Genomic DNA, 25563 nt, shown 5'->3' with positions numbered 1-25563 from the left:
ATTCCGTTCTTTGCTAGGACGGCGACTACGAGTTATCTCGTACCGTGTTTACTTGCCATTTTCGCGTAGCTACGCTTAAACTCGTAGCATAGCAGTGCTAATATGGATTTCTGTTACATAAGCCAACTACGAGATAATTCGTAAGCCTATTTTTTTTTTTAAAATACATTTTCTATGCTTTTTGATGATTACTATGTAATATAATTATAGTCTTTAATAATATAAAATGATTAAATGCAATTGGCTTTTTTGACCGGAATTCTGAGAATGGTCGTGGCAGTCAACGTGTTAAACTTGTTAAATTGGTTTTCTTGTTAAACTGACCTTAACTTGTTAAGCTGGTTTTAACTTTTTAAACTGGTTTTAACTTGTTAAACTGGTTTTAGTTTGTTAAACTGGTTGTTGTTAAAATGATTTCAACTTGTTGAACTGCTAGATTTCCGCTGGTTAAATTGGTTTCAACTTGTTAAACTTGTTTAACTCGTTAAACTTACTTTACTTATTTTACTTGCTTCATTGTGTTCAATTTTCAGTTGATCAACTTGCTTTCAATTTTTGTATTTTTCTAGTATTATAGGATTTATTGATCGATTTAAATCAAAAACTTTTTCGCCAATTCCATCGCCATTCAGAAGTTTCCGCTCTATTCTAAAGTAGCTCGAATCAAGAGAACTACAAAATCCAGCTGAAAAGTTTTCTGATACAAAACAAATGTCCAGAATTTGATAGCAGAAACGGAAAAATCTAGGACCGACTTTGGTTTCGAATTGGATAAAACTTTGCACACGTCTTCTGTATGGCATGGGTACGAAGTTAAATTTTTAACAAAATTTTATTTAAAAAAGGTCTAAATGTTTGAAAAGATTGTTCAAGAAGAGAGTTTGTCGGAATGGATTTGACACAGTAAACACTGAGGAAAAAAAGCTGAACACTTATTTGACCATTTGAAAAGGCTTAAAAAATGCAAGATACTGAAAAGACGTTATTTATAATTTTATATAAAAGGGTAATTTTGTACTACTAGAAAAAAAAACTATTTTCTTCATTTAACTTCTTCGATACTTTTTTTTATCAAAATAACTACCATTTGAAGAAAGAGCATGCAAAAATTACATCCGTCTTTTTTAAAAGTCCGTTTTGAGCCGAAAAGAACTTTTCATTCGTGCAAAATAAATGGTTTGTCACACTGAAAAAGTCGAGTTTAATCCGAATAAGAATGTGTGTGAAGACGGTTAACGGTTGTTACCTATCCTTAGAATTATTCATTAAGTTCCAGTGCTCATCGGGGTTTCGCCGAATCTTCCTTGCAATCGTCACCGTTTACCTTTTCATCACCGTCAGCAGGATTCATGGATAAGATACTGACTTCCATGGCCAGTTGGCGGCAAGGATAGAACACAAATGAATAATGGACTCGTTTATGAAGATGTGACGATGTCTACCCCAGTCAAGACGAGGACAATGATAAAGTTGACGACACTCGTCCTACGATTTCGTGGAATTGAGCTTGAGCTCACTACTGGCAAGGAACTCGTTTGCCTCATCTCAGTGCCCTTACGAGTGGGGCGACGCATAGGGCAAAGCCAAGACATTCAAGGCATCATTACACCCACCAGCAGCATCCGCTGGCTTCGATGACAAGCGAACTGAGTAAATATGGGCGATAAAAATGATTAATTAGTGTGTCGTTCATTCGTCCGCTCATTGATTCTAATTTATTTATAATCCACTTCACGGTCATTAAACTTTGCGCGGGGGTGACTTTGCAAAGGGACAAGTCGGTCGAAAGGACGGAGGACACCACAACCGTCGAGATTCAAAGCTAGAATTTATGACCGACGGAAATTACTGACTGGTCATTAAACATGAAAGTAAAAGTCTCTCTTCCTCGGAATAGAAACAACTTTGTGACTTTGTGCTCCAGTTTATGTTGGAGGGAAAACCGTTATTTTGTGGGAACAAAAGGACTCTTCTCTAGGTCAGGCGACGGAAACAATGATGATAAAGCGATAAAATTGAGTGGTAAGCAACGTCCTGTCCTGTGGTGGGAGATTCTTCTATTCTGTAAGCAACCCGAGAACGAACATTTAGTGGGTGATTTTAGGAACTGAAATAATAGTACTCGAAGCAAGCAGTGGCTGGCACGTTTCAGATTCCATGCCGTTTCAGGGTTTTCGCAAGTCACTGATACCGAATGGACGTGAATGTACTCCAACCACAGAAGACACCAGTTCCTTGGTTCAAAAGGAAAAAAATTACCACCTCACCGTTGGTTGAAAATCCATTCAGTTAACCTCAACCCAACTCCATTCACGCGAATCGCTTTCCTAAAAAAAAAGCAAACAAACGCACCTATTCGTACAGACACTAATTGAATTAGACAACTACACCAAATACCAAACATGGACGGTTTGTTGCATTCGGGCAAGACGGGATGTTAGTCGGTAATCGCACTTCGCGGCCACCCACTGAGCCTAGAGAGCATGCCGGCAAGTTGGTGGTTTTTGCGACCAACTTTTCATTTAGGATGCCAATCGTTTCTGACAGTGGTGAACAACAATGGAATGTTGTAGCCTGTTGGTGTTCACCATTGCCAATGACCATGACCACAAGTTCGGTTCAGTGAATCGGTAGGTTGCCGGACAGGCCACTAGCGAAAGTTCGTAACCGTCCGGTGTGTCGCATCTTCGGTCGACTTGTCACGCCCCGGTGATTTAGTGGCATCGGATGAAAGAAAAAAAAAGGCAATACCTCTTACCAGATAATGAGCTGGTTACGGCACGGCTACGGTTGAAATGGTTGTGCGATGCTGGTGAGGATCATTAAAAATTATGATCTTACACCCTAACATACTTTAAACCGAACCGATGGACAACCGTTTGTTTGACTGTAAAGCAGTAGGGCGGACTTGGTTGAACATTTCCGAAAGCCTGTTATGGCCGTTGGCTTGAAGGGGCAGGTTTTTACGACTGCCATGATTTGCTTCGAGGAATTAAACTAATTTAAATTGTGTGTTCCGCGGCCTCCGAAAAACTAGGTGATCTTTAAGAGGAGCGCATCGTTTAAAGAAATTGTTTCAGAACAGTTGAATTCCCTTGACACTTTGCAACCTGAATTTCGCTAGTGCTCGCCGCACGTCTAACCTCTATTGTCTCTTCGTTTACATAGATGTGCAACATGACGTTACCTAGGTTACCAAAAAGACTCGATATTTACAGTAAAACAGCCTCTCAAGTCTAACTCCAAATAAGCTTTTCTATGATAAATCGATCGTTTTGAATGATCGAAAAGTGAAGTTGCGTTCAAAGTGAATGCAGCGTTTGCTCACTGTTGATCAAAAACGAGAACGTGTTGATAATTCTGAGCACTGTTTGGCCAAGTTTCAACAGGAACAAACCGAAATTTTGCTTCGATATGTGACAATGGATAAAACATGGATCCATCACTTCACTCCGGAATCAAATCGATCGTCATCTGAGTGGACAGCAACTGATGAACCTCGTACAAAGCGCCCGAAAATTATGGCCTCGGTATTTTGGGATATGCGTGGGTATCGACTATCTTGAGAAAGGAAATACCATTAACATCAATTATTACGTAGCGTTATTGGAGTGTTTGAAGGCTGAATTTGAAAAGAAACAACCGCATATGGCAAAGGCTAAAATTTTGTTTCATCAAGACAACGCACCGTGTTACAAGTCAATCAAAACAATGGCAAAACTACATGAAATGAACTTCGAATTGCCCCCACATTCACCATATTTCCCAGGTTTGGCTCCCAGCGACTAATGACTGTTCGCAGACCAAAAAAAAAAGTGCCCACCGGTAAGAAATTTCGCATGAATGAAGAGGTTATCGCTCAAAATTAGGCAAAAGATTAAACGTTCTACAAAAGTGGTATTGAAATGTTATCTTGGTAACATAACTCTCATAAGTGACGTAAACGACCGCTCAATTTTCTCGGATAAGGGTGAACCGATTTGAATTATTTTTAGTCTCGTTCGAGACTAAAATTTGGTTGTGGAACGAGTTCGAAAATCATATGACTAACACTTCAACAAGAAGTTGTTACAAAGAGGGAGGACAGTGCGCGTCTCGGCGCTGAATACCACCGCTCGAGCTCCCAGGCGGCTTTTTCTCGAAACAACAATTTTTCAATTGGATGTTACTCGTATTCTCAAACTATTACACTGAACCAAACATGAACCAACCGGCACGTGATTAATCCACCTCGCAGTGAGATGATACCTTTTTTATCAATCCGCATGTGTTTTTTGCATGGATATTCTTAGGTGTTTTAGTTCTCATGACATTATTTTAATTATCGTCGTTTAAAAAGACAAATTGGGATTTTAATCACTCATTACCCTGTAATGTCGAAATTGCAAATCGTATCGAATTTCAATCTTAACGTGTCGCAATCGATTGAACATTCCATGAGATGTCGAAGTAAGTTCCACTTTAGAGTTTTTCGTCATTATTTATGGTACTTCCAGAGCCGCTATTCAGGAACTAGCATAACCCAAAATGACTCGAATGGCCATAAATTATTACGCCAAACAATTTACATCTTCTATATCGGTATTAATTTTAAAAACTCATCATCTGTAATTCCAGAATCGGATAAAATTCATCTTTTTTGTATGGCACCTTAAAGCCTTCGATTTGAATTTTTGTTTTTGAAGTTCGATTTGGACTTTTTTGAGAAAATGATCGAGCTTTGAGAAACGATTCGATACTGGAACCGGAATTCTAAAATCGGTGTAGCCGAAATCAGTTAAATTCACCTGAGGAGTGTGTACACATCTTTGAGAAATTGTAGAGCGAATTAAAATTTGGGTGTACATTCCGAATCCAAAAACGAATACCGCTTAAACTGGAATAAATTTATTTGGTAATCGACTATCCAAAACTGCAAACCCGATAAACCCCATTAATTTATGTGAAATTGACATTTTTACACTAATCACCCTGTATCTCCTAAACCAGAAGTCGGATCTGACTAAAAAGTAAGATCAATCAATCAGCAATCAGAAGTCGGATCCAAACGTAATTCAGGAACCTTGTTTGGGAGTATACTACTTTTCATGTGAATCTGAGTTTGTAGAAAACGGTTTAGTCGTCTCCGAGAAAATTGAGCGAAATGATTTGTCACACACGCATTTGCTGATCTCGACGAACTGAGTCGTATGGTATATGGAAAGTATGTTCTTCCAGCATTTATTGCTGTAAGTAGTTTAAATCAATATAATTATGGAATTACTTTCGACTCTAAAATGCTGCCATCTTTGCCATCATCTGGTTTACATATGCCATATTCGAACGATTATGTTGCCAAAAACGAACCGTGCTAAAATCGGTCTAAGGAAAATTGTCATGAAAAAGGATGCTGTACACAGTCTTTTTGGTACTTAGAAACAATTGTATGTAACAGTATAAAAAATCGTGTTTTACAATCTATGGCTTGTTGGATTGCTATTATCGTGTGGAATCTAAGTAAAGAAACATATTTTGTTTTCAAGGTCAAGTGTGACAGATACTGTCAAAAACTAAAAATTTTGACATAAAACTATAACTCGTATAACTCAAAAAGTAAAGATCCGATCCCAAAACCATTGAATAGCGTTCTGGATGACAGGGAGACTTGCAACTAGTTTCATCAAAATCGGTCCAGCCATCTCTGAGATTCGACCTCGAAGTTGACAACACACACACACACACACACACACACACACACACACACACGCACACACACGCACACACACACACACACGCACGGACATTTGTTCAGTTCGTCGATATATATGTACCAAATTATTTGTAAAACGTTTAATTATGAAATATTTATAAACAGTGAATAAATTTTTTTTTAAAACAAGTTCGGTTTTTAGAGGAACCTGACCATAATGTAACGAGATACAACAATAACATTATTTTCCTTTTGCTATTTCTTCGTCACTGCTAAGTAGTGGCGAGGTACCAAATCGTCCCAAAGCTAAGTGATTCGAAAATGCTTATGCTTAAAAAGTGGCACAAGACGGTTTGCCTTTCTCATATAGAAAGGCTATACAATCACTGTAAAAACCGACTTTTGAACCGAAGGGTCGAATGTCATATACCATTCGACTCAGCTCGACGAACTGAGCAGATATCTCTGTGTGTGTGAATGTTTGTGTATGTGACAAATATTGTCACTCAGTTTTCTCGGAAATAGATGAGACGATTTTCACAAACTTAGATTCAAATGAAAGGTCTCATGGTCCCATACAAAGTTCCTTAATTTCATTTTGATCCGACTTCCGGTTCCGGAATTACAGGGTGATATGCACCAATCAGGAATCAGGAATCAGAACAAATTGGCTCAAATGGCGCGTTCCCCTTGATATTTGGAGATTTGTGCCTTGCCATCAATTTGTTTTTAGCATCATTTTCCCGATATATAAGAGGGAAGGATTGAAAGAAAATGGTAAGGGTTGGACTAGGAGGATGGGAAAAATTGACGACACAAAAACACAAAAAAAACAGAAGTAAATTCTGCACCCCTAAGGGATGCTGAACAATCTGCTGGGGATCACATTTAGTGGAAGCAGAAGTAAATTCTGAACCTCTACGAGGTCCTGAACATTCTGCTCTTAATAAAACCTTCAACTCCCGAGAGGATTTAGAGATCTTACAAAAGCGACACCATTCTGCACTCCCGGAAGAATGCAGAACGATTCGCAGTATGTACGAGCAGAAGTAAATTGGGTGCCCCCTAAAGGATGCCAAACAATCTGCTAAACCCTATTTAAGGTGAATACAGAAATGATTCATTCACTCCAGGAAGAACGATTAACCTTTCTGACTATAGCTCCTTACCACATTGGGTAAAAAACGAGAGAATATCCTTCAATTTTAGCTCCGCATACACAGTCTCAACCATGTATGGAGAACCAAAACCCCGGATACGTAGCTGCCTCAATGCGGGACAGTTACATATCAGATGATATGAAGTACCATAATCGCATTCACACAAATCACACGAAAAATACTCAGCACGTTGAATAGTAGCCATGTGATAATTGAGTTTGCAATGTCCAGTCAGAGCTCTGACCAGAATACTGCAATGATGCTTGGAAAAATGCAGTAGACACTTTGACATTTTCAGATTTAAATCGGGTAGAAATGCTTTTGTCTGAGCGCAAGTTTGCAAGCTGCGCCAGTAGCTGGCATGTTTGGATGCAGCCCAAAAACGAATCTTGTGCTTTTCCAACTAGTTGAAAATGGTAAAGCTGGTTCAGGACCAACGAAATCATTCGTTGCACCAGCTCTAGCCAACTCATCAGCCCATTCATTTCCAGTAATACCCGAATGGCCGGGTACCCATAAGAAGTAAACAGCATTTGAAATGCTGAGGTCTTCAATTTGAGTTCGACATGCGATCACTAGATTCGACCGTGAGTCATTCGAAGTGAGTGCTTTTAAGGCTGCCTGACTGACGGAACAAAAAATAAATTCGTTTACCACAGATTCTCTGCTGAAGTGCCGATTGTACTCCACACAGAATCGCGTAGATTTCTGCTTGGAACACAGTACAGTATCTACCAAGTGAATAAGACTGCTCCAGCCTCATTTCACGACAGTAGACACCAGCACCAGCACGACCATTCAACAGAGAACCGTCCGTATAACAAACTATGTGTTCATGAAGTTGTCGTTCCAGACAACCATTCCTCACGAAGAGGATAGCTCACATTGAATGTTTTGACAGGAAAACTGCATGTGAGAGTTAGGTCACTAGGAGCGAGTAAATACTAAGTTTCAAGAATACTATGTTCTTAAGCTACCTCTTTATATTGGTTAGTGTTTTTTTTTTTGGCTAGTTTGCAGACCATGAGAGTCTGTAACCAAATAAACCATTGAAAACCCCGTAAATGATTTGCTGAATTTTATCCAAGTCCGACAACCGGTTTATTTTTTTCCAAAATTCAAATCGCCATAGAGAATCTTAAGAACCGATTGTCACTATGCCGCTATACAGCTTTCGGTTCCGGAAGAACCGACAATAATAACCAAATGTGAAAAAATGGAGCTCACTTCACTTTCCTACATATGATTGAATTAGATTTTTTTTAGCCATTGTAGACTAGCTGACGCACCATCTTGCGAACGTTCCTCATTAAATTCCGTACAGACTTCTTGGCGACAAGTTTTGACACCTTTTTTCCAATCTTTTTCCAACTGTTGAATGGTTTCGGCTGCCGAGACATGTTTCCTAAGATGTGCCCTCGTTAATGCCCAAAATTCCTCAATTGGTCGAAGTTGTGGGCAATTTGGTGGATTCATGTCTTTTGGGACGAAAGTGACATTTTTGGTAGTATACCATTCTACCGTTGATTTCGAGTAGTGGCAAGAAGCAAGATCTGGCCAGAAGACAACAGGATCCTTGCGGCTTTGAATCATCGGTAGAAGTCGTTTTTGTAAACATTCCTTGATGTATATTTCGCTGTTCATTGAAGCAGTGGTGATGAAGGGTCTCGAAATCTTACCGCAGCTACAAATTGCTTGCCAGACCATAGCTTTCTTACCAAATTTATCGACTTCAATCGATGTCTCGGACTGGTTTAACACTTACCCCTCTCGCACCGTATAATATTGTGTTCCCGGCAAGGATTTATAATCGAGTATCACGTAGGTTTCGTCGTCCATGATCATGCAGTTCAAATTTCCAGCAAGAATCGTATTGTACAGCTTTCGAACCCTCGGCCTGATCGGTGCTTCTTGTTTCGGACTACGTTTTAGTTGTTTCTGCTTCTTATAGGTTCGAAGATTCAAACGTTATTTAGCACGAAGAACATTTGACTTCAAAGTGCCCACTTTTTTGGCCACATCCCGAACTGAAACCTCCTTCTTTTGCTCGAACGCCTTCAATATACGTTTATCCAACTGAGGGTTAGCAGGACCTTTTTTTCAACCCGTTTTCGGCTTATCCTCAAAGGTGTTATCCTCATCGAACTTCCTGATTGCATTTCGCACGGCTTTTTCATTAACTCCTTCCATTTTTGCTATCTTTCTTAGTGACAGTCCGCGTTCTGTGCACCATTTGTACACAATATTTCGACGTTATTCTGCTGAAAGTCCACGCATTTCGAAACAAACTAATGAAAACGAATAAACAACTGCACAAGTGGTTAGAGAAGAGTGTAAACAACAGGACGCAGCCATAAAAATTGACAGATTCTGAACCATTGCGAAATGGCAGCGGTTTTTGGTTGCGTCCGTACTTTCTGGGACAGTCTTTAAATCATGTTATGTATCGGTTCCCAATAATTGGCATCCATCCGGATCAGCGTTTCTGAACACGTTCAAGTCTAAGGCTCCACGATATTTGATACGGACACCAGATTACTGAAGCATTTTCCAGAATCGGGTGGACGAGTGAGCGATACAAAGCCTTCAAGCAAAGCGGCAGTTCTTTGAAGCGCGGCAGTTCTTTGAAGTTTTTGGCAATTTTAGAGATAAATCGCAGCTAACGTGAACCTTTCGAAATAACTAGCGATCGTTGGACATCGAACGTCAGTTTGGCATCCACTTGTACACCAAGACCACACACCTGAGTCATGCGAATTGTTCCATGAATGTCGAGACTAATAGGACATTCGATTACATTGCTAATAAGTTTATTTTCCTTGCACCAATTTGCAAACATTGTTAGCAAATCTTGCAGTCGTTGGCAATCACTCAACACTAGGAACAGTGAGATACAGTTTTAAATCATCTGCGTAGATTCATTTACAACCAGATCCCAAGAGCAATGCAACATCGTTGAAAAATACTACAAATAGCAAGGGTCCTAAGTTACTACCTGGCGGAAAACTTGATTTATTGAAAGAATTCGGACGACGCAACGTTTTTGATTTGTACACGCAGTTGTCCATCGGAAAAATATTAGTTCAGCCAAGTGTTTCGTCTTCTTCATTTGAAACTACGCTACGAAATCGCGGTGCTCTCATAAGCTCTGTAAAATAGATGAATATTTCTTTAGCGTTTTTTCGTTTTCGATTCACTCGAGATGCTGCATCCCTACTAGTATATGATAATTTACATAAATTGTTTACTATTTTCTATTCGAATTCGGAAATTCTTTTCAGTTCGTTAATTACTTTTGAATCTGCACTTACGCTTCTAAGAAACTGGAGGTACTGAAGGTATCCAAGCACCAAGAATTAGATACATAAAGAAGTTAGATGTTTAATGTTCGATCAGGGTTCCTCCGAAAACGAAATCCTGGGTACGGGCCTGCTTGTGTGGTATAACCGTTTCATCGTCATGGAGAACGAAACATAGGTTCGGCTGAGCTATAATACCTAACCACTTAATAGTATAATACAAGGGTTATTGAGAGTATAAGGCGATGGTCTCACGAGCCAGGACAAGTTTTTTTGCTTTTATGTGCTGAGGACGTATTCAAATAAATTCTACAAACACTCAATCGGAAAATTATAACCGAATGCTAAATATATCTCCAATCTAGAACTGCGTAATATCATTGTTCTTTTGTCTACCAATGAGACAAGACTTATTGAAATTAGTAGCCTATATCTAAGATTTCGATCCGAATTTATCATTTATTTCTTATCGGGCTAAACGTTTTCAGCTTTGTGTCGTTATTCATCCGAATTATGCATTCGTTTTTCAAAATAAAAAATAAGCAACAGCAAATCCAATATCGGAAACAAAGTTGTACTCTAGTGCAACATCTGTACAGAGATCCCCCTTCTCTTCCCATCCTGCTCAGTCAGTAGCTTATTACCTTAGGATCCAGCAGTACTCGTTCCAGACTGTCCTCCCGCTGGGTGCTGCTGCTTCCGTTTGCACCGGCCGCCTCCTGACGAAGCCGAGCTCTTTCGACACGAGCCAACGTTGGGCTATCCATAATGGATGGTGTTCTGCTCGGTGGACCGGAGCTCGTTTCCGGTTGATTCACCGGAGGCATGTTGGCCCCTTTAAACGACACTTTGAGGCTGTTTTAATTTCTTCTCCCTCACTCGCACAGACTCCACCAGACCACCCGCACACTAACCCCAAATCGGAACACACAGCAATTTATCTCACTTGGCCCCCGAAGGCTTTTCAGTGAGTCAACCAGTAGCCAAACCCTTACTCGATAAATCTTAATTAAAGCTACCGGGAATACTTCGTGCACTGGTTTTTGAGGTTTCGATTATTGCTTTATTGCCCAGTAGCTGTTAGTGCCTACACAATGAAAAAAAAAAACGCACACACACACACAAATAAAAGCGCGCGCGGTCGCTTACTTCGCCACAGAAAGCTTCCTTCTTTTTTTCTTCCTTTTTCGTTTTCTTCGATACTATCTCTTCTTTTGCGACTTGCAACAAATTTCTATAGACATGAAAAATTACTACAAATCAACTCTTTCCCATCACCTGCAGTAGCAGCACAAATTGCGTACTCATTCGCAACCACATACGCGAATCTCGAACCAGAAACGCATCTAGCCCAGTTGAAGTGTTTGCAGCAGTAGCCCGTAACTACGTCGGTACCTAATCTTTCACTTTTCCTTTCCTATGGCTTCGGTTTCAACACTTTTCCAAACCTGCTGCTGCTGCTGCTGCTGTAGCTCTATCATCTGATCGGTAAGGCTGATTGTGGGCAACCGCAACTGAAAACCGGCACCTCGGTGTGTGATTTATTTTCTGTTTTCTGTTACATATTTTCCATTAACCACTTTGGCCACGTCCCGTGACAGAACCGCCGTACCGCCGCTTGAGCTCTTATCTCTCAATCGAATTTCCACACCACACCGTTGTTATTCAATAACACCATCCGTGCGGCACCGGCTAATCGCTAGGCCGCGCCAGAAACTGGCCAGAACCAGTACAGCCCAATCGGTTTTCCACCGGTTTAAGTTTTCCACGCGCGTCGTCTCCCCGTCGGATTCCGTTTGTTTTTCCCTTTGGGAGTATTCGGATGTGATTCGGTGCCGGCCTCAGAGCGCTGCAATTTTGCGATTATTGTTCGTGGCCGAGTCGATGTCGGAGTTCTTCAGAAAATGACTCGCAGCTTGCAGCTGAAATGGAAGACGAAGAAGAAAGTTTAATGATGGTGAGAAATCGGATGCGATGGCGGAAAGTGGGTTAGAAAAATTGCCATACATCGTGAACTGTTACGATTGAATGGGTGCGCAGGTTATTTTCGGTAAGAGTAGGTCACCATTGTGAAGTTATTTTTACAATTATAAAGATTTTCTTTGATCTATTCGAGACATTGCAACAAATGCTGAAATATTCTCAGATTTGAGATTTTATTTATTGTTCATAAAACAAGTCAAAAAAATTCAAAGAAATTTGCGAAATAACACCCAGATCAGTGGAGTTGAGAAAGACGTAGTCCTACGTCAAAAATTTCCAGAAATAGGAAAAACAATTTGGTTTGTAGCCATCTCTTAGGATTTTTTTCATTTCTGTTACTTCGTTCATCTGTCTTTTTCCAATCTTTTTTCCACTGGATACTCATAGAAAACTATAAAACGTTCATGACAACTGATACGTCATAACCAACCAAGTTAACGATAAAACGTTATACACACGTTATGCGCAATTTGAATATTACTGCCATTTATCGAAATTTTCATTATTTGTTCAAATTATGTTTCCGAGTTCGTTCTTTTTACTTCCGAAGTTGATTTTGTCATTTTGATTATAATTGCATTTTTTCTTTATTTAATCATATTTTAACAAGCTGAGAGAATTTAAAGCAGTTGAAACAGCAGTTTAAAGCAGTTGAAAATTGAAACTGGTTAACATTTTAAAAAAATTCAAGTTGGAAATCTTCACATTTTTGTTCTATTTTTTACGTTTGCTGTTAATTAATTTTACTCTGATTTTATTCACTCATCTGTTGCGTAGGTTTTAATATTTTCAAAATTTTTATCAAATTTGTCATGTCTCTATTATTTAGCCTATATTTTACTATAATTTAATAATTGGTTTTTTCCGATTGTTTTAATTTTTTTTTCAATTTTCCCATTTGAATCATTTTGTTAGGTATCCAAATTTTAAATGCTACAAATTAAAAAAAAAAATATGTAGAAAAAGTAAAGTATGAAAAATATGTAAAATAAGTAAAAAATGCAAAAACTGCAAAACATGAACAAAATTAATAATGTAAAAATGTAGAAAACGTAAGAAATATAAAATAATGTAAAACTTCAAAACATGTAAAAAATATATATATGTAAAAAATGTAAGAAATGTAAAAAATTTAAAAAATGTGAAAAAGGTACAAAATTTAAAATATGTAAAAATGCAAAAACTGTAAAAAATGTAAACAATGTATAAAATGTAAAAAAAAGGTAAGAAATGTAATAACGTAAAAACGTAAAGAAATTATTAAATAATATAAAAAAACCATATCAAAAATATTAATAATGTAAAAATGTAAAAAATGTGAAATATGTAGAAATGTGGAAAATGTAAAATAATGCAAAAATGAAAAAGTGAAATAGCCTAAAAACTGTAATATATGTGAAAAATGTTCAAAAATATAAAAAATGTAACAAATGTAAATAATGTAAAAAATCTAAAATATGTAAAGAATGTACAAAAATCTAAAAAATGTAAAATAATCTATGTAAAATAATGTTAAAAATTTAAAATAGGTAAAAAATGTTATAATCTAAACATGTTAAAAATGTTAAAAATGTTAAAAATGTTAAAAATGTTAAAAATGTTAAAAATGTTAAAAATGTTAAAAATGTTAAAATTGTTAGAAATGTTAAAAATGTTAAAAATGTTAAAAATGTTAAAAATGTTAAAAATGATAAAAGTGTTAAAAATGTTAGAAATGTTAAAAATGTTAAAAATGTTAAAAATGTTAAAAATGTTAAAAATGTTAAAAATGTTAAAAATGTTAAAAATGTTAAAAATGTTAAAAATGTTAAAAATGTTAAAAATGTTAAAAATGTTAAAAATGTTAAAAATGTTAAAAATGTTAAAAATGTTAAAAATGTTAAAAATGTTAAAAATGTTAAAAATGTTAAAAATGTTAAAACTGTCAAAAATGTTATAAATGTTAAAAATGTTAAAAATGTTAAAAATGTTAAAAATGTTAAAAATGTTAAAAATGTTAAAAATGTTAAAAATGTTAAAAATGTTAAAAATGTTAAAAATGTTAAAAATGTTAAAAATGTTAAAAATGTTAAAAATGTTAAAAATGTTAAAAATGTTAAAAATGTTAAAAATGTTAAAAATGTTAAAAATGTTAAAAATGTTAAAAATGTTAAAAATGTTAAAAATGTTAAAAATGTTAAAAATGTTAAAAATGTTAAAAATGTTAAAAATGTTAAAAATGTTAAAAATGTTAAAAATGTTAAAAATGTTAAAAATGTTAAAAATGTTAAAAATGTTAAAAATGTTAAAAATGTTAAAAATGTTAAAAATGTTAAAAATGTTAAAAATGTTAAAAATGTTAAAAATGTTAAAAATGTTAAAAATGTTAAAAATGTTAAAAATGTTAAAAATGTTAAAAATGTTGAAAATGTTAAAAATGTTAAAAATGTTAAAAATGTTAAAAATGTTCAAAATGTTCAAAATGTTAAAAATGTTAAAAATGTTAAAAATGTTAAAAATGTTAAAAATGTTAAAAATGTTAAAATGTTAAAAATGTTAAAATGTTAAAAATGTTAAAATGTTAAAAATGTTAAAAATGTTAAAAATGTTAAAAATGTTAAAAATGTTAAAAATGTTAAAAATGTTAAAAATGTTAAAAATGTTAAAAATGTTAAAAATGTTAAAAATGTTAAAAATGTTAAAAATGTTAAAAATGTTAAAAATGTTAAAAATGTTAAAAATGTTAAAAATGTTAAAAATGTTAAAAATGTTAAAAATGTTAAAAATGTTAAAAATGTTAAAAATGTTAAAAATGTTAAAAATGTTAAAAATGTTAAAAATGTTAAAAATGTTAAAAATGTTAAAAATGTTAAAAATGTTAAAAATGTTAAAAATGTTAAAAATGTTAAAAATGTTAAAAATGTTAAAAATGTTAAAAATGTTAAAAATGTTAAAAATGTTAAAAATGTTAAAAATGTTAAAAATGTTAAAAATGTTAAAAATGTTAAAAATGTTAAAAATGTTAAAAATGTTAAAAATGTTAAAAATGTTAAAAATGTTAAAAATGTTAAAAATGTTAAAAATGTTAAAAATGTTAAAAATGTTAAAAATGTAAAAATGTTAAAAATGTTAAAAATGTTAAAAATGTTAAAAATGTTAAAAATGTTAAAAATGTTAAAAATGTTAAAAATGTTAAAAATGTTAAAAATGTTAAAAATGTTAAAAATGTTAAAAATGCTAAAAATGTTAAAAATGTTAAAAATGTTAAAAATGTTAAAAATGTTAGAGATGTTAAAGATGTTTTCAAAATGTTTTCAAAATGTTTTCAAAATGTTTTCAAAATGTTTTCAAAATGTTTTTAAAATGTTTTCAAAATGTTTTCAAAATGTTTTCAAAATGTTTTCAAAATGTTTTCAAAATGTTTTCAAAATGTTTTCAAAATGTTTTCGAAGTGTTTTCAAAATGTTTTCAAAATGTTTTCAAAATGTTTTCAACCAGTTTTCAAAATGTTTTCAAAATGTTTTCAAAATGTTTTCAAAATGTTTTCAAAATGTTTTCAAAATGTTTTCAAAATGTTTTCAAAATGTTTTCAAAATGTTTTCAAGATGTTTTCAAAATGTTTTCAAAATGTTTTCAAAATGTTTTCAAAATCTTTTCAAAATGTTTTCAAAATGTTTTCAAAATGTTTTCAAAATGTTGTTGTTATGCTGGTAAGTGCCTACTGTATTACCAGTTTTTCTTCTGTTATATTTCCAAACATTTCTATATTTTTAGTTTTTAGATAAATGTCTATTTGAAATCATTTCATTCATAATTTTAAGAGTTGAATCTGTTTTTGTCATCATTTTTGTGTACGAGAATGAAACAGTGAAATTAAACTTAAAACTTTGAGTCAGGACACAAGCCTGAAAAACTTCTCCAATTCTTCGTGAAACTACTCTGCCAAAGAGCTACCAGAGAGATTTCCATTCTAAACGGCAAAGAGACAAAATAAATTGCAGAAAATCAAATCGATAATTGTGTATAGTTGTAAATTACGTTTGGTATGCGAGGTCTCTCAGTAAGTGAATATTTTATTGGTTTGGATTGTAGAGGTTTCAACCTTGTTTCGTCATTCGTTCGGTGTGATCGAAGGTAGGAAATCTCGTTCGGCACTTTTGTGAGGGGTTCCTGAGTGATCTCAAATAGGCTGCATGATATACATTTACTTGCCTATTACATTACACAAGCCTTCGATAAGAAAAAATAAGCGTGTAGTGTGCTATTTTATTAGTTTGGATCTTTTGAGAAGTGTTTCTCACATCTCAAGAGTAGCTTAACGGCAGAGCAGTTCCACCGGTTGAAAATTTATAGTTCTCAAAAGGATTTTTTAATACCTTTTCTGAAAGTTCATCGTTTGAAAAATTGAGTTGAGACATAAAAAAAATCTTACGTGGCAAGCAATCTGTAACTGCGGTTTGAAATGCTTGTTACAATGTTTATAAGTGATTATAAGCCGAACAGTGATCCTATTTTCTAACTCGTCATCACCGCATACTTTGAAACAAACAACAGCGCGAAAACTAAGTGTCGGCTTGATTGCAAAGTAATAAAGATCAGTCCGATTAGGATAGTAAAAAAAAATGGAAGCTTGAAGATGCACAGGGGAACGTGAGTGAATAACGAAAAGAAAAGGAAGTGGCGAGAATAGCAGCCAAAATAATAAAAATACAATGAATTACGACGCAAAATAGTTTTAAATTCAATAAAAAAAACAAATAAATTTATTGCCATAAACTAAAAATTAATTTATGATCAAATTTTCCCGTTAACACCCGCCGGTTGGTGCTGCAGTGCCCCGGCGTCTGAGCTTCGAAAAAATGCATCCGTTAGTGGGCTAGTTTTTATCGACTAGAGTCAAGATGACGACGGCCAGATACGGAGACCATTTATGTTTCATCTGCGGCACTTGGCGAACTCTCATGATGATGATGATGACGATGGTTTTATTTTTTTCACGCGCCGTTCGTGTATTAGTTCGAATCATGAAATTTGACGGAAACATGAATGCTGCAACAAACAAGCACGGCAAGCAAGAAGTGTGGGAATAATCCGCTTCAAGTCGCAGCCTCTCGCCGACCGCGAAACGTTCGTCACATGGAACACGAGCGAACACGTTTGAGTTGACTTGAGTTCTCTATATGTGTTTAGCAGAGGTGGCATTAGGCAAATTACGATGCTCATTCCAACGCTCCTCGTCGGTAGCGAGATAGTTATAATTGGATGGTTGGTGGAAACTCGGGGGCTCTGAACGAGTTACAGTTTACACAACGATAGCCGAGAATGGCCCCGCTGCTGCTGCTGCTGCTGCTGTTGCAGTTGGATTAATTTGGTTTAATTTACACTACATTCTTTCGTTCCCGGGCTAGAGCTATACGGTTTCTTGAAGTGCAGGTTGCGGCCTGCCGTCGCTACTTGTTGGAGTAGATTTTTATTAAGTGCTTCGAAATTATGAGCTGCGATTAATTATGGTGGCCGTTAGAAACGTCAGCGGCTCTCGGAGGATGGAATCTAGGTTTCGATTGAAATGAGTGGTAAATAAAATTTCTACGCTTTAATTTTTTCTTCCATTCTTAATAAAAACTGTTCAGGAGCCTGTAGAAAATATTCTACAGTAATTAAAATAAACGAAAATTCTATGCAAACCAGTCGTAACAAGAGGGTATCTTTGTTTTAGTTATCAGAAAATTGTCTGTTTAAAATAAACAGCAAGAAGGCATGGAATAGATCAATACCATTAAACGATAGGAAACTGCTGTACAAAGTCACACAGCAGAACAAAAAGTTTCAGGGTTATGTACGAGATACGACCGATCATAATGACATTAAACATGCAATTTTAAAATTTAATTTTTTCAAAACATTCAAACAATTGTGAAACACTATCTTTGATTCTAAAGCTAATTTCAGGAAGTTAACTTTTTCAATTACTAATGTATCATGGTTAAGTGCTTGATTTTTAAAGTACCTTAAAACATCAAATGTCAAATCCTATTTGACAACCCAGTCGCCATCTTAGGTTTGAAAATTGCTCAAAACATTACTTTTTGACATCAACTCGCCATACCCGTTCCATAAATAATAATATTGTAAGCATTTGCTTTAACCTCAATAAAGTGAAAGGCGCCAATTTGGGTTCAACAGTGACTTGAAGGGTCAATGTTTAAAACCTTCTTGTCGAACCCATTTCAAAATACGCATGTGTAGAGATTTGAAAAAAAATATCGACAACATACACTTATCAAGCTGTTTGACATAATAAAGGGTGATTTTTTAAGAGCTTGAGAACTTTTTTAAACAATAAAACGCATAAAATTTGCAAAATCTCATCGGTTCTTTATTTTAAACGTTAGATTGGTACATGACATTTACTTTTTGAAGATAATTTCATTTAAATGTTGACCGCGGCTGCGTCTTAGGTGGTCCATTCGGAAAATCCGCTTTTTTATCGACAAATTTTGTTCAGCGATGAGGCTCATTTCTGGTTGAATGGCTACGTAAATAAGCAAAATTGCCGCATTTGGAGTGAAGAGCAACCAGAAGCCGTTCAAGAACTGCCCATGCATCCCGAAAAATGCACTGTTTGGTGTGGTTTGTACGCTGGTGGAATCATTGGACCGTATTTTTTCAAAGATGCTGTTGGACGCAACGTTACAGTGAATGGCGATCGCTATCGTTCGATGCTAACAAACTTTTTGTTGCCAAAAATGAAAGAACTGAACTTGGTTGACATGTGGTTTCAACAAGATGGCGCTACATGCCACACAGCTCGCGATTCTATGGCCATTTTGAGGGAAAACTTCGGAGAACAATTCATCTCAAGAAATGGACCGGTAAGTTGGCCACCAAGATCATGCGATTTGACGCCTTTAGACTATTTTTTGTGGGGCTACGTCAAGTCTAAAGTCTACAGAAATAAGCCAGTAACTATTCCAGCTTTGGAAGACAACATTTCCGAAGAAATTCGGGCTATTCCGGCCGAAATGCTCGAAAAAGTTGCCCAAAATTGGACTTTCCGAATGGACCACCTAAGACGCAGCCGCGGTCAACATTTAAATGAAATTATCTTCAAAAAGTAAATGTCATGTACCAATCTAACGTTTAAAATAAAGAACCGATGAGATTTTGCAAATTTTATGCGTTTTATTGTTTAAAAAAGTTCTCAAGCTCTTAAAAAATCACCCTTTACTATAACAATTATTTAATTAGGTTACATGACTATTGTTAAGTTCAATAATAGTAGCTTATGCAGCTTATGCAGAAAGATAGTTCATAGTGTGCTGCCACATTTCATGAAAAACAAGTTTTTCATTATCTTCCTAACACAACTTTGAACTGAATTCATTTGCGAGTCACCGTATCGCTCGTAAATGGAAATTCCATTATGCACACGACCCCGGGTTGGCGGTTCAATGCATAGGACGCTGGTCTCACAAGCCAGTTGTCGACATTGCCGTTTCAACCTTCCGAGTGAACGGACGTGCTTAGTGTTTACTGCGAAAGCGTTGAAAACCAGTGCCGTGTGTGATAAAGTGACCGGACGATCAAAACTATATCGCTATTGTGTAATAGACAATAGTGCTTTTTCCTGTGAGAGGTTTTATGCACATTATATACTGAAGCAGTGTATTGTTGTGAGCGGACGATCGAAACAGTACCGTTAGCCGGTGATTGTTCGATCGATCAAAACAGGCCCAGCGGTGTACGTGATATCACTGTGCGGATTAAAAAAGAGTGTGCTTTTTCCTCTCGGAGGTTTTTTGCACACCATCGCAGCGGCGATACGCCGATCGACGAGGGCTAGGTCTTGGTGGCCCCCGTTGGATTTAAGTTAAGTATCATTATTTAGTTTTTTTTTTCCTTCCTGCATTCGACTGTTCTATTTCTCCCCGATTCACTTATTTCTGTGCGGAGGTAGCTCCGCAACATGTCTAGTCTAAATTCTGACCCCCCCGTTCCCGATGATCAAATGGAGACTTCCCTTGACTATAAAAAGTCTCGCATAAAGAGCTATCCGGATGGGCTCGCACTACCGGCCGGTCCTTATGCGGTCTATTTCCGGACCAAATCGAAAGAAAAAAAATTAAATATTTTAAAAATATCACGGGACCTGTCCTCGCGATACAATACTATAAAAAGTTTTGATAAGATACGTCCAGACAAGCTCAGGGTCCTGTTTACCAGTTCAAAACAGGCTAATGAGCTCGTTCAAAATGATCCTTTTACGCGGGAGTACCGCGTCTACGTGCCAGCTCGCGAAGTAGAAATCGACGGTGTGGTCACCGATTCGAGTTTGACTTGCGAGGACGTTCTTAAGTACGGGGCGGGCTGTTTTAAAGACCCCTCACTTAAGAATGTCAAGATACTGGATTGCAAGCGATTGCATTCAGTATCGATCGCCGGGGATGGAACAAAGTCCTATCCCCAATCAGACTCTTATCGTGTGACCTTCGCCGGTTCTGCTTTGCCCAACTACATCCTCTTGGACCGGGTTCGTTTGCCTGTTCGCCTATTCGTACCCCGAGTAATGAACTGTACTAATTGCAAACAACTGGGGCATACAGCTACCCATTGCAGCAATAAGCCACGTTGTGCTAACTGTGGGGAAGCTCATGCGGACGGCTCTTGCGGTAAGGATGCTGAAAAGTGTCTCTACTGTAAGGAGGGTCCGCATGACCTCTCTGATTGTCCCGCGTACAAACTGCGAGGTGATCGAATGAAGCGTTCCCTAAAGGAGCACTCCAAGCGTTCTTTCGCCGAGATGCTTAAGAGTGCCACCCCTCCTAAACAGGCAACGAATCCATATGCCTGCTTGTCAACTGACGAGAGCGATTCTGACGACCCTTTGGAAGGTCCATCTTCGGCGGTCCCTCATAGCTGTAGGAAAAGAATAAATAAATCCTCTCATAAGCTACCTAGTAAGGGTTCGAAGGTGTCTTCCGAAGGGCTTCGAAAAGTTACTGCTAACGGGAATCGGGACACAACACCGAAGCAAAAAGCTCCTGGTCTCGGAAAACTCAATTCCGAGATGGAATTCCCACGACTTCCCGGGACTACAAAATCCCCAAGCGTCCCAGAAAATCTACCAGAGAACCAACTAGGTGCTGGACTTATCAAGTTCTCTGATGTTGTGGACTGGATTTTTACAACTTTCAATATTTCAGACCCTCTTAGAAGCATTTTAATTGCTTTCATGCCAACAGTAAAAACATATTTGAAGCAGTTGACTGCAAATTGGCCCCTTCTCTCAGCGATTGTATCCTTCGATGGCTAAATCATCCACCGAGGTCACGGATCTAATCACTGTTTTACAGTGGAATTGCAGAAGTATCATCCCAAAAATAGATTCTTTTAAATTTCTAGTAAATAATCTGAAATGTGACGCATTTGCATTGTGCGAAACATGGCTAACTTCTGAAATATCCTTAAACTTCCACGATTTTAACATTATTCGCCTGGATCGAGATGACCCCTATGGAGGAGTACTTTTAGGGATCAAAAAGTGCTATTCTTTTTATCGAATTAACCTCCCCTCGATACCAGGTATTGAAGTTGTCGCATGTCATGTTACAATCAAAGGTAAGGACCTTTGTATTGCTTCCATCTACATTCCCCCTAGAGCCTTGGTTGGGCATCGGCGGCTCAGTAATATCATAGAGCTCCTTCCCGCACCGACGTTGGTTTTAGGAGACTTTAACTCACACGATACGGGATGGGGCTGTCTTCACGACGATAACAGATCAGCTATGATCCATGATATTTGCGACAACTTCAATATGACAATCTTGAATACGGGAGAAATGACACGGATTCCTGCACCACCAGCAAGACCAAGTGCGCTGGATTTATCCCTTTGCTCGACATCGCTACGGTTGGATTGCACGTGGGAGGTAATTCCTGATCCCCACGGTAGTGATCATCTACCGATCGTAATATCAATCACCAGCGGCTTAAAACCATCGAAGACAATCAATGTTTCGTATGACCTCACACGAAATATTGATTGGAATAGCTATGCGACCGCGATATCTGAGAAACTTGAAAGAACTCAACAACTTCCTCCGGAGGAAGAGTACACGTTTTTGGCTGGCTTGATTCTCGATACTGCGATTCAAGCTCAGACGAAACGTGTACCCGGCGCAAAAACTAACATCCGTCCTCCCAACCCGTGGTGGGACAAAGAGTGCACAAATTTAAACGCGGAGAGAGCCTCCGCGTATAAAAAATTCAGAAAAAATGGAACACCTGATAATTACCGGAATTACGCGGCGTTAGACGTTAAAACTAAGAACTTGATTAGAGCCAAGAAACGCGGTTACTGGCGTCGGTTTATAGACGGCTTAACGAAAGAAACATCTATGAGCACTCTTTGGAACACAGCCCGACGAATGCGCAATCATAACACCACGAATGAAAGCGAGGAATACTCCAACCGCTGGATATTCGATTTCGCTAAAAAAGTATGCCCAGACTCTGTTCCGGAACAGAAGATCACCCGCGCCGCGACACCAAATACAAACGAATCACCGTTTTCGATGGTAGAGCTTTCACTTGCACTTTTGTCATGTAACAATAAAGCCCCGGGATTAGACAAAATAAAATTCAACTTGTTGAAAAATCTGCCTGACCCCGCCAAAAGGCGCTTGCTGAATTTATTCAACAAGTTCCTCACGAGTAATATTGTCCCACACGACTGGAGACAAGTCAGAGTTATCGCCATTCAAAAACCAGGGAAACCAGCCTCCGATCACAATTCGTATCGGCCGATTGCTATGCTTTCCTGTATCCGGAAATTGTTCGAAAAAATGATTCTTTTTCGTCTAGACAATTGGGTCGAAACTAATGGTTTACTTTCAGATACACAATTTGGTTTCCGCAGGGGCAAAGGAACGAACGATTGTCTTGCGTTGCTCTCAACAGAAATTCAAATGGCATTTGCTCGTAAAGAACAAATGGCGTCAGTTTTCCTAGACATTAAGGGGGCTTTTGACTCAGTTTCTATAAATATCCTATCTGAGAAGTTGCATCAGCATGGTCTTTCGCCAGTTTTGAACAACTTTTTACATAATCTATTGTCTGAGAAACACATGTACTTTGCGCATGGTGATTTGTCGACAATACGATTCAGCTACATGGGTCTTCCTCAGGGCTCATGCTTAAGCCCCCTTTTATACAATTTTTACGTAAGTAATATCGATGAATTTATCAACACATCTTGCACGCTAAGACAACTTGCCGACGACAGCGTTGTGTCTATTATAGGACCCAAAGCTGCCGATCTCCAAGGACCATTACAAGATACTCTCGACAACTTATCATCATGGGCTCTTCAAATGGGTATCGAGTTCTCTACGGAGAAAACTGAGCTGGTTGTATTTTCGAGGAAGCGAGAACCAGCACAATTACAGCTTCAACTAGGGGGTGAAACCATAGCTCAGGCCTTCACATTTAAATATCTCGGGGTCTGGTTCGACTCCAAAGGCAACTGGGGATGTCACATTAGGTATCTGAAACAAAAATGCCAGCAGAGAATCAACTTTCTTCGTACAATAACCGGATCATGGTGGGGTGCCCACCCAGGAGACCTGATCAGGTTGTATCAAACAACGATATTGTCCGTGATGGAATACGGATGCTTCTGCTTCCGATCAGTGGCGAACACTCATTTCATCAAGCTGGAAAGAATTCAGTATCGTTGTTTGCGTATTGCGTTGGGTTGCATGCAATCGACTCATACGATGAGCCTCGAAGTGCTGGCGGGCGTTCTTCCACTGAAAAACCGGTTCTGGGATCTCTCATATCGTTTGCTCATTCGATGCGACATTTTGAATCCTCTGGTGATTGAAAACTTCGAAAGGTTAGTTGAGCTTAACTCTCAAACCCGTTTTATGTCCTTGTATTTTGATTACATGGCTCAGAATATTAATCCTTCTTCGTTTGTTTCCAACCGTGCTCATTTCTTGGATACTTCTGATTGTACTGTGTTTTTCGACACATCCATGAGAGAAGAAATTCGTGGAATTCCGGATCACGTGCGCCCTCAAGTGGCCCCAAATATTTTTTATAATAAATTTAGAACAGTCAACTGTGAAAAGGTGTTTTACACTGACGGATCAAACATCAACGAGTCCACAGGCTTCGGCATCTTCAATCAAAACATCACCGCTTCTTACAAACTCAGTGATCCGGCTTCAGTTTACGTCGCAGAATTAGCTGCTATTCAGTACACCCTCGAGATCATTGAAACCATGCCCAAAGACCATTACTTCATTGTCACGGACAGTCTAAGTTCAATAGAAGCTCTCCGGGCAATGAAGCCAGGAAAGTATCCCCCATATTTCCTGGGGAAAATACGGGAACATTTGAGAACTTTATCTGAACGGTCTTATTTAATATCGTTAGTCTGGGTCCCTTCGCATTGTTCCATTCCGGGCAATGAAAAGGCAGACTTATTGGCTAAAGTGGGCGCATTGGAAGGTGATATTTATGAAAGACCAATCTGCTTCAATGAATTTTTCAGTATTTCTCGTCAGAAAACTCTCGAAAGTTGGCAAACTTCATGGACGAATGACGAACTGGGACGATGGCTACACTCCATTATCCCTAAGGTATCGACGAAACCTTGGTTCAAGGGGATGAACATGAGTCGTGATTTCATTCGCGTTATGTCACGGCTCATGTCAAATCACTATACATTCAACGCACATCTCCGGCGTATCGGGATCGTGGAGAACGGGCTCTGCACCTGTGGCGACGGTTATCAGGACATCGAGCATGTCGTGTGGTCGTGCGTAGAGTATCGTGACGCCAGGTCGAAGCTACTGGAATCCCTCAGGGCCCGAGGTAGACCGCCTGAGGTGCCGGTTCGGGATGTGTTGGCGAGTCGGGATAGTTCATATATGCTTCTCATATACCAGTACCTTAAACACATTGATATACAAGTGTAATGTGTTATTCCTCGCTCAGAAAATATAATCTCCACCTACAGGTCCGACACTAACATCCGCCCGATTCTCTCGATCCCCGTCCCTGTTCACCATCTTCATTGGAATTAACAAGATCTTTTTTTTTGTCACTAACTTTTTCGTTCCCCTTTCCCTGTTTTTTCACCATCTCGATGGCAACTAATTAGATCTCTGTCGTTTTCAAACATTTTGTTCCCACACCCCTTTTTACCCCGTTTCCCACCATATTTACTTCTTTTTTTCATTCTCTTCCGTAACATCACCATCACCGGAAGACCGCTCCAGTCAATGACCAGCATGCGGGCCACCCGCCGGGCCTTCGTAGCCTGGGGGTGTTTCCCGCGGACCCTCACGGACCGAAGAATGCGGCCAACATAGAAAATTACCATCGCCATCTGGAATCATCTCATCCTAAATTCAATTCACCGGCCACTACCGATCGCCAGATA

At 37.7% G+C, this 25563-nt stretch overlaps 1 protein-coding gene across 1 annotated transcript in view; it reads right to left on the bottom strand.

Annotated features, from left to right (window-relative positions):
• LOC131430575 (putative uncharacterized protein DDB_G0277255) overlaps positions 1 to 25563 on the bottom strand; it is a 349494-nt gene that overhangs the window by 307972 nt on the left and 15959 nt on the right. Inside the window, exon 2 of the mRNA XM_058595648.1 lies at positions 10793 to 12070. Within this exon, the coding sequence (XP_058451631.1) occupies positions 10793 to 10975 (183 nt within the window). The 5' untranslated portion in view covers positions 10976 to 12070. The remainder of the gene's footprint in view (positions 1 to 10792; positions 12071 to 25563) is intronic.

This window comes from Malaya genurostris, chromosome 2 (genome assembly GCF_030247185.1).
Source record: "Malaya genurostris strain Urasoe2022 chromosome 2, Malgen_1.1, whole genome shotgun sequence".
NCBI classification, from domain to species: domain Eukaryota; kingdom Metazoa; phylum Arthropoda; class Insecta; order Diptera; family Culicidae; genus Malaya; species Malaya genurostris.
The sequence above is the reverse complement of the archived record's forward strand: the minus strand, read 5'-3'. Positions and strand labels throughout refer to the sequence as shown.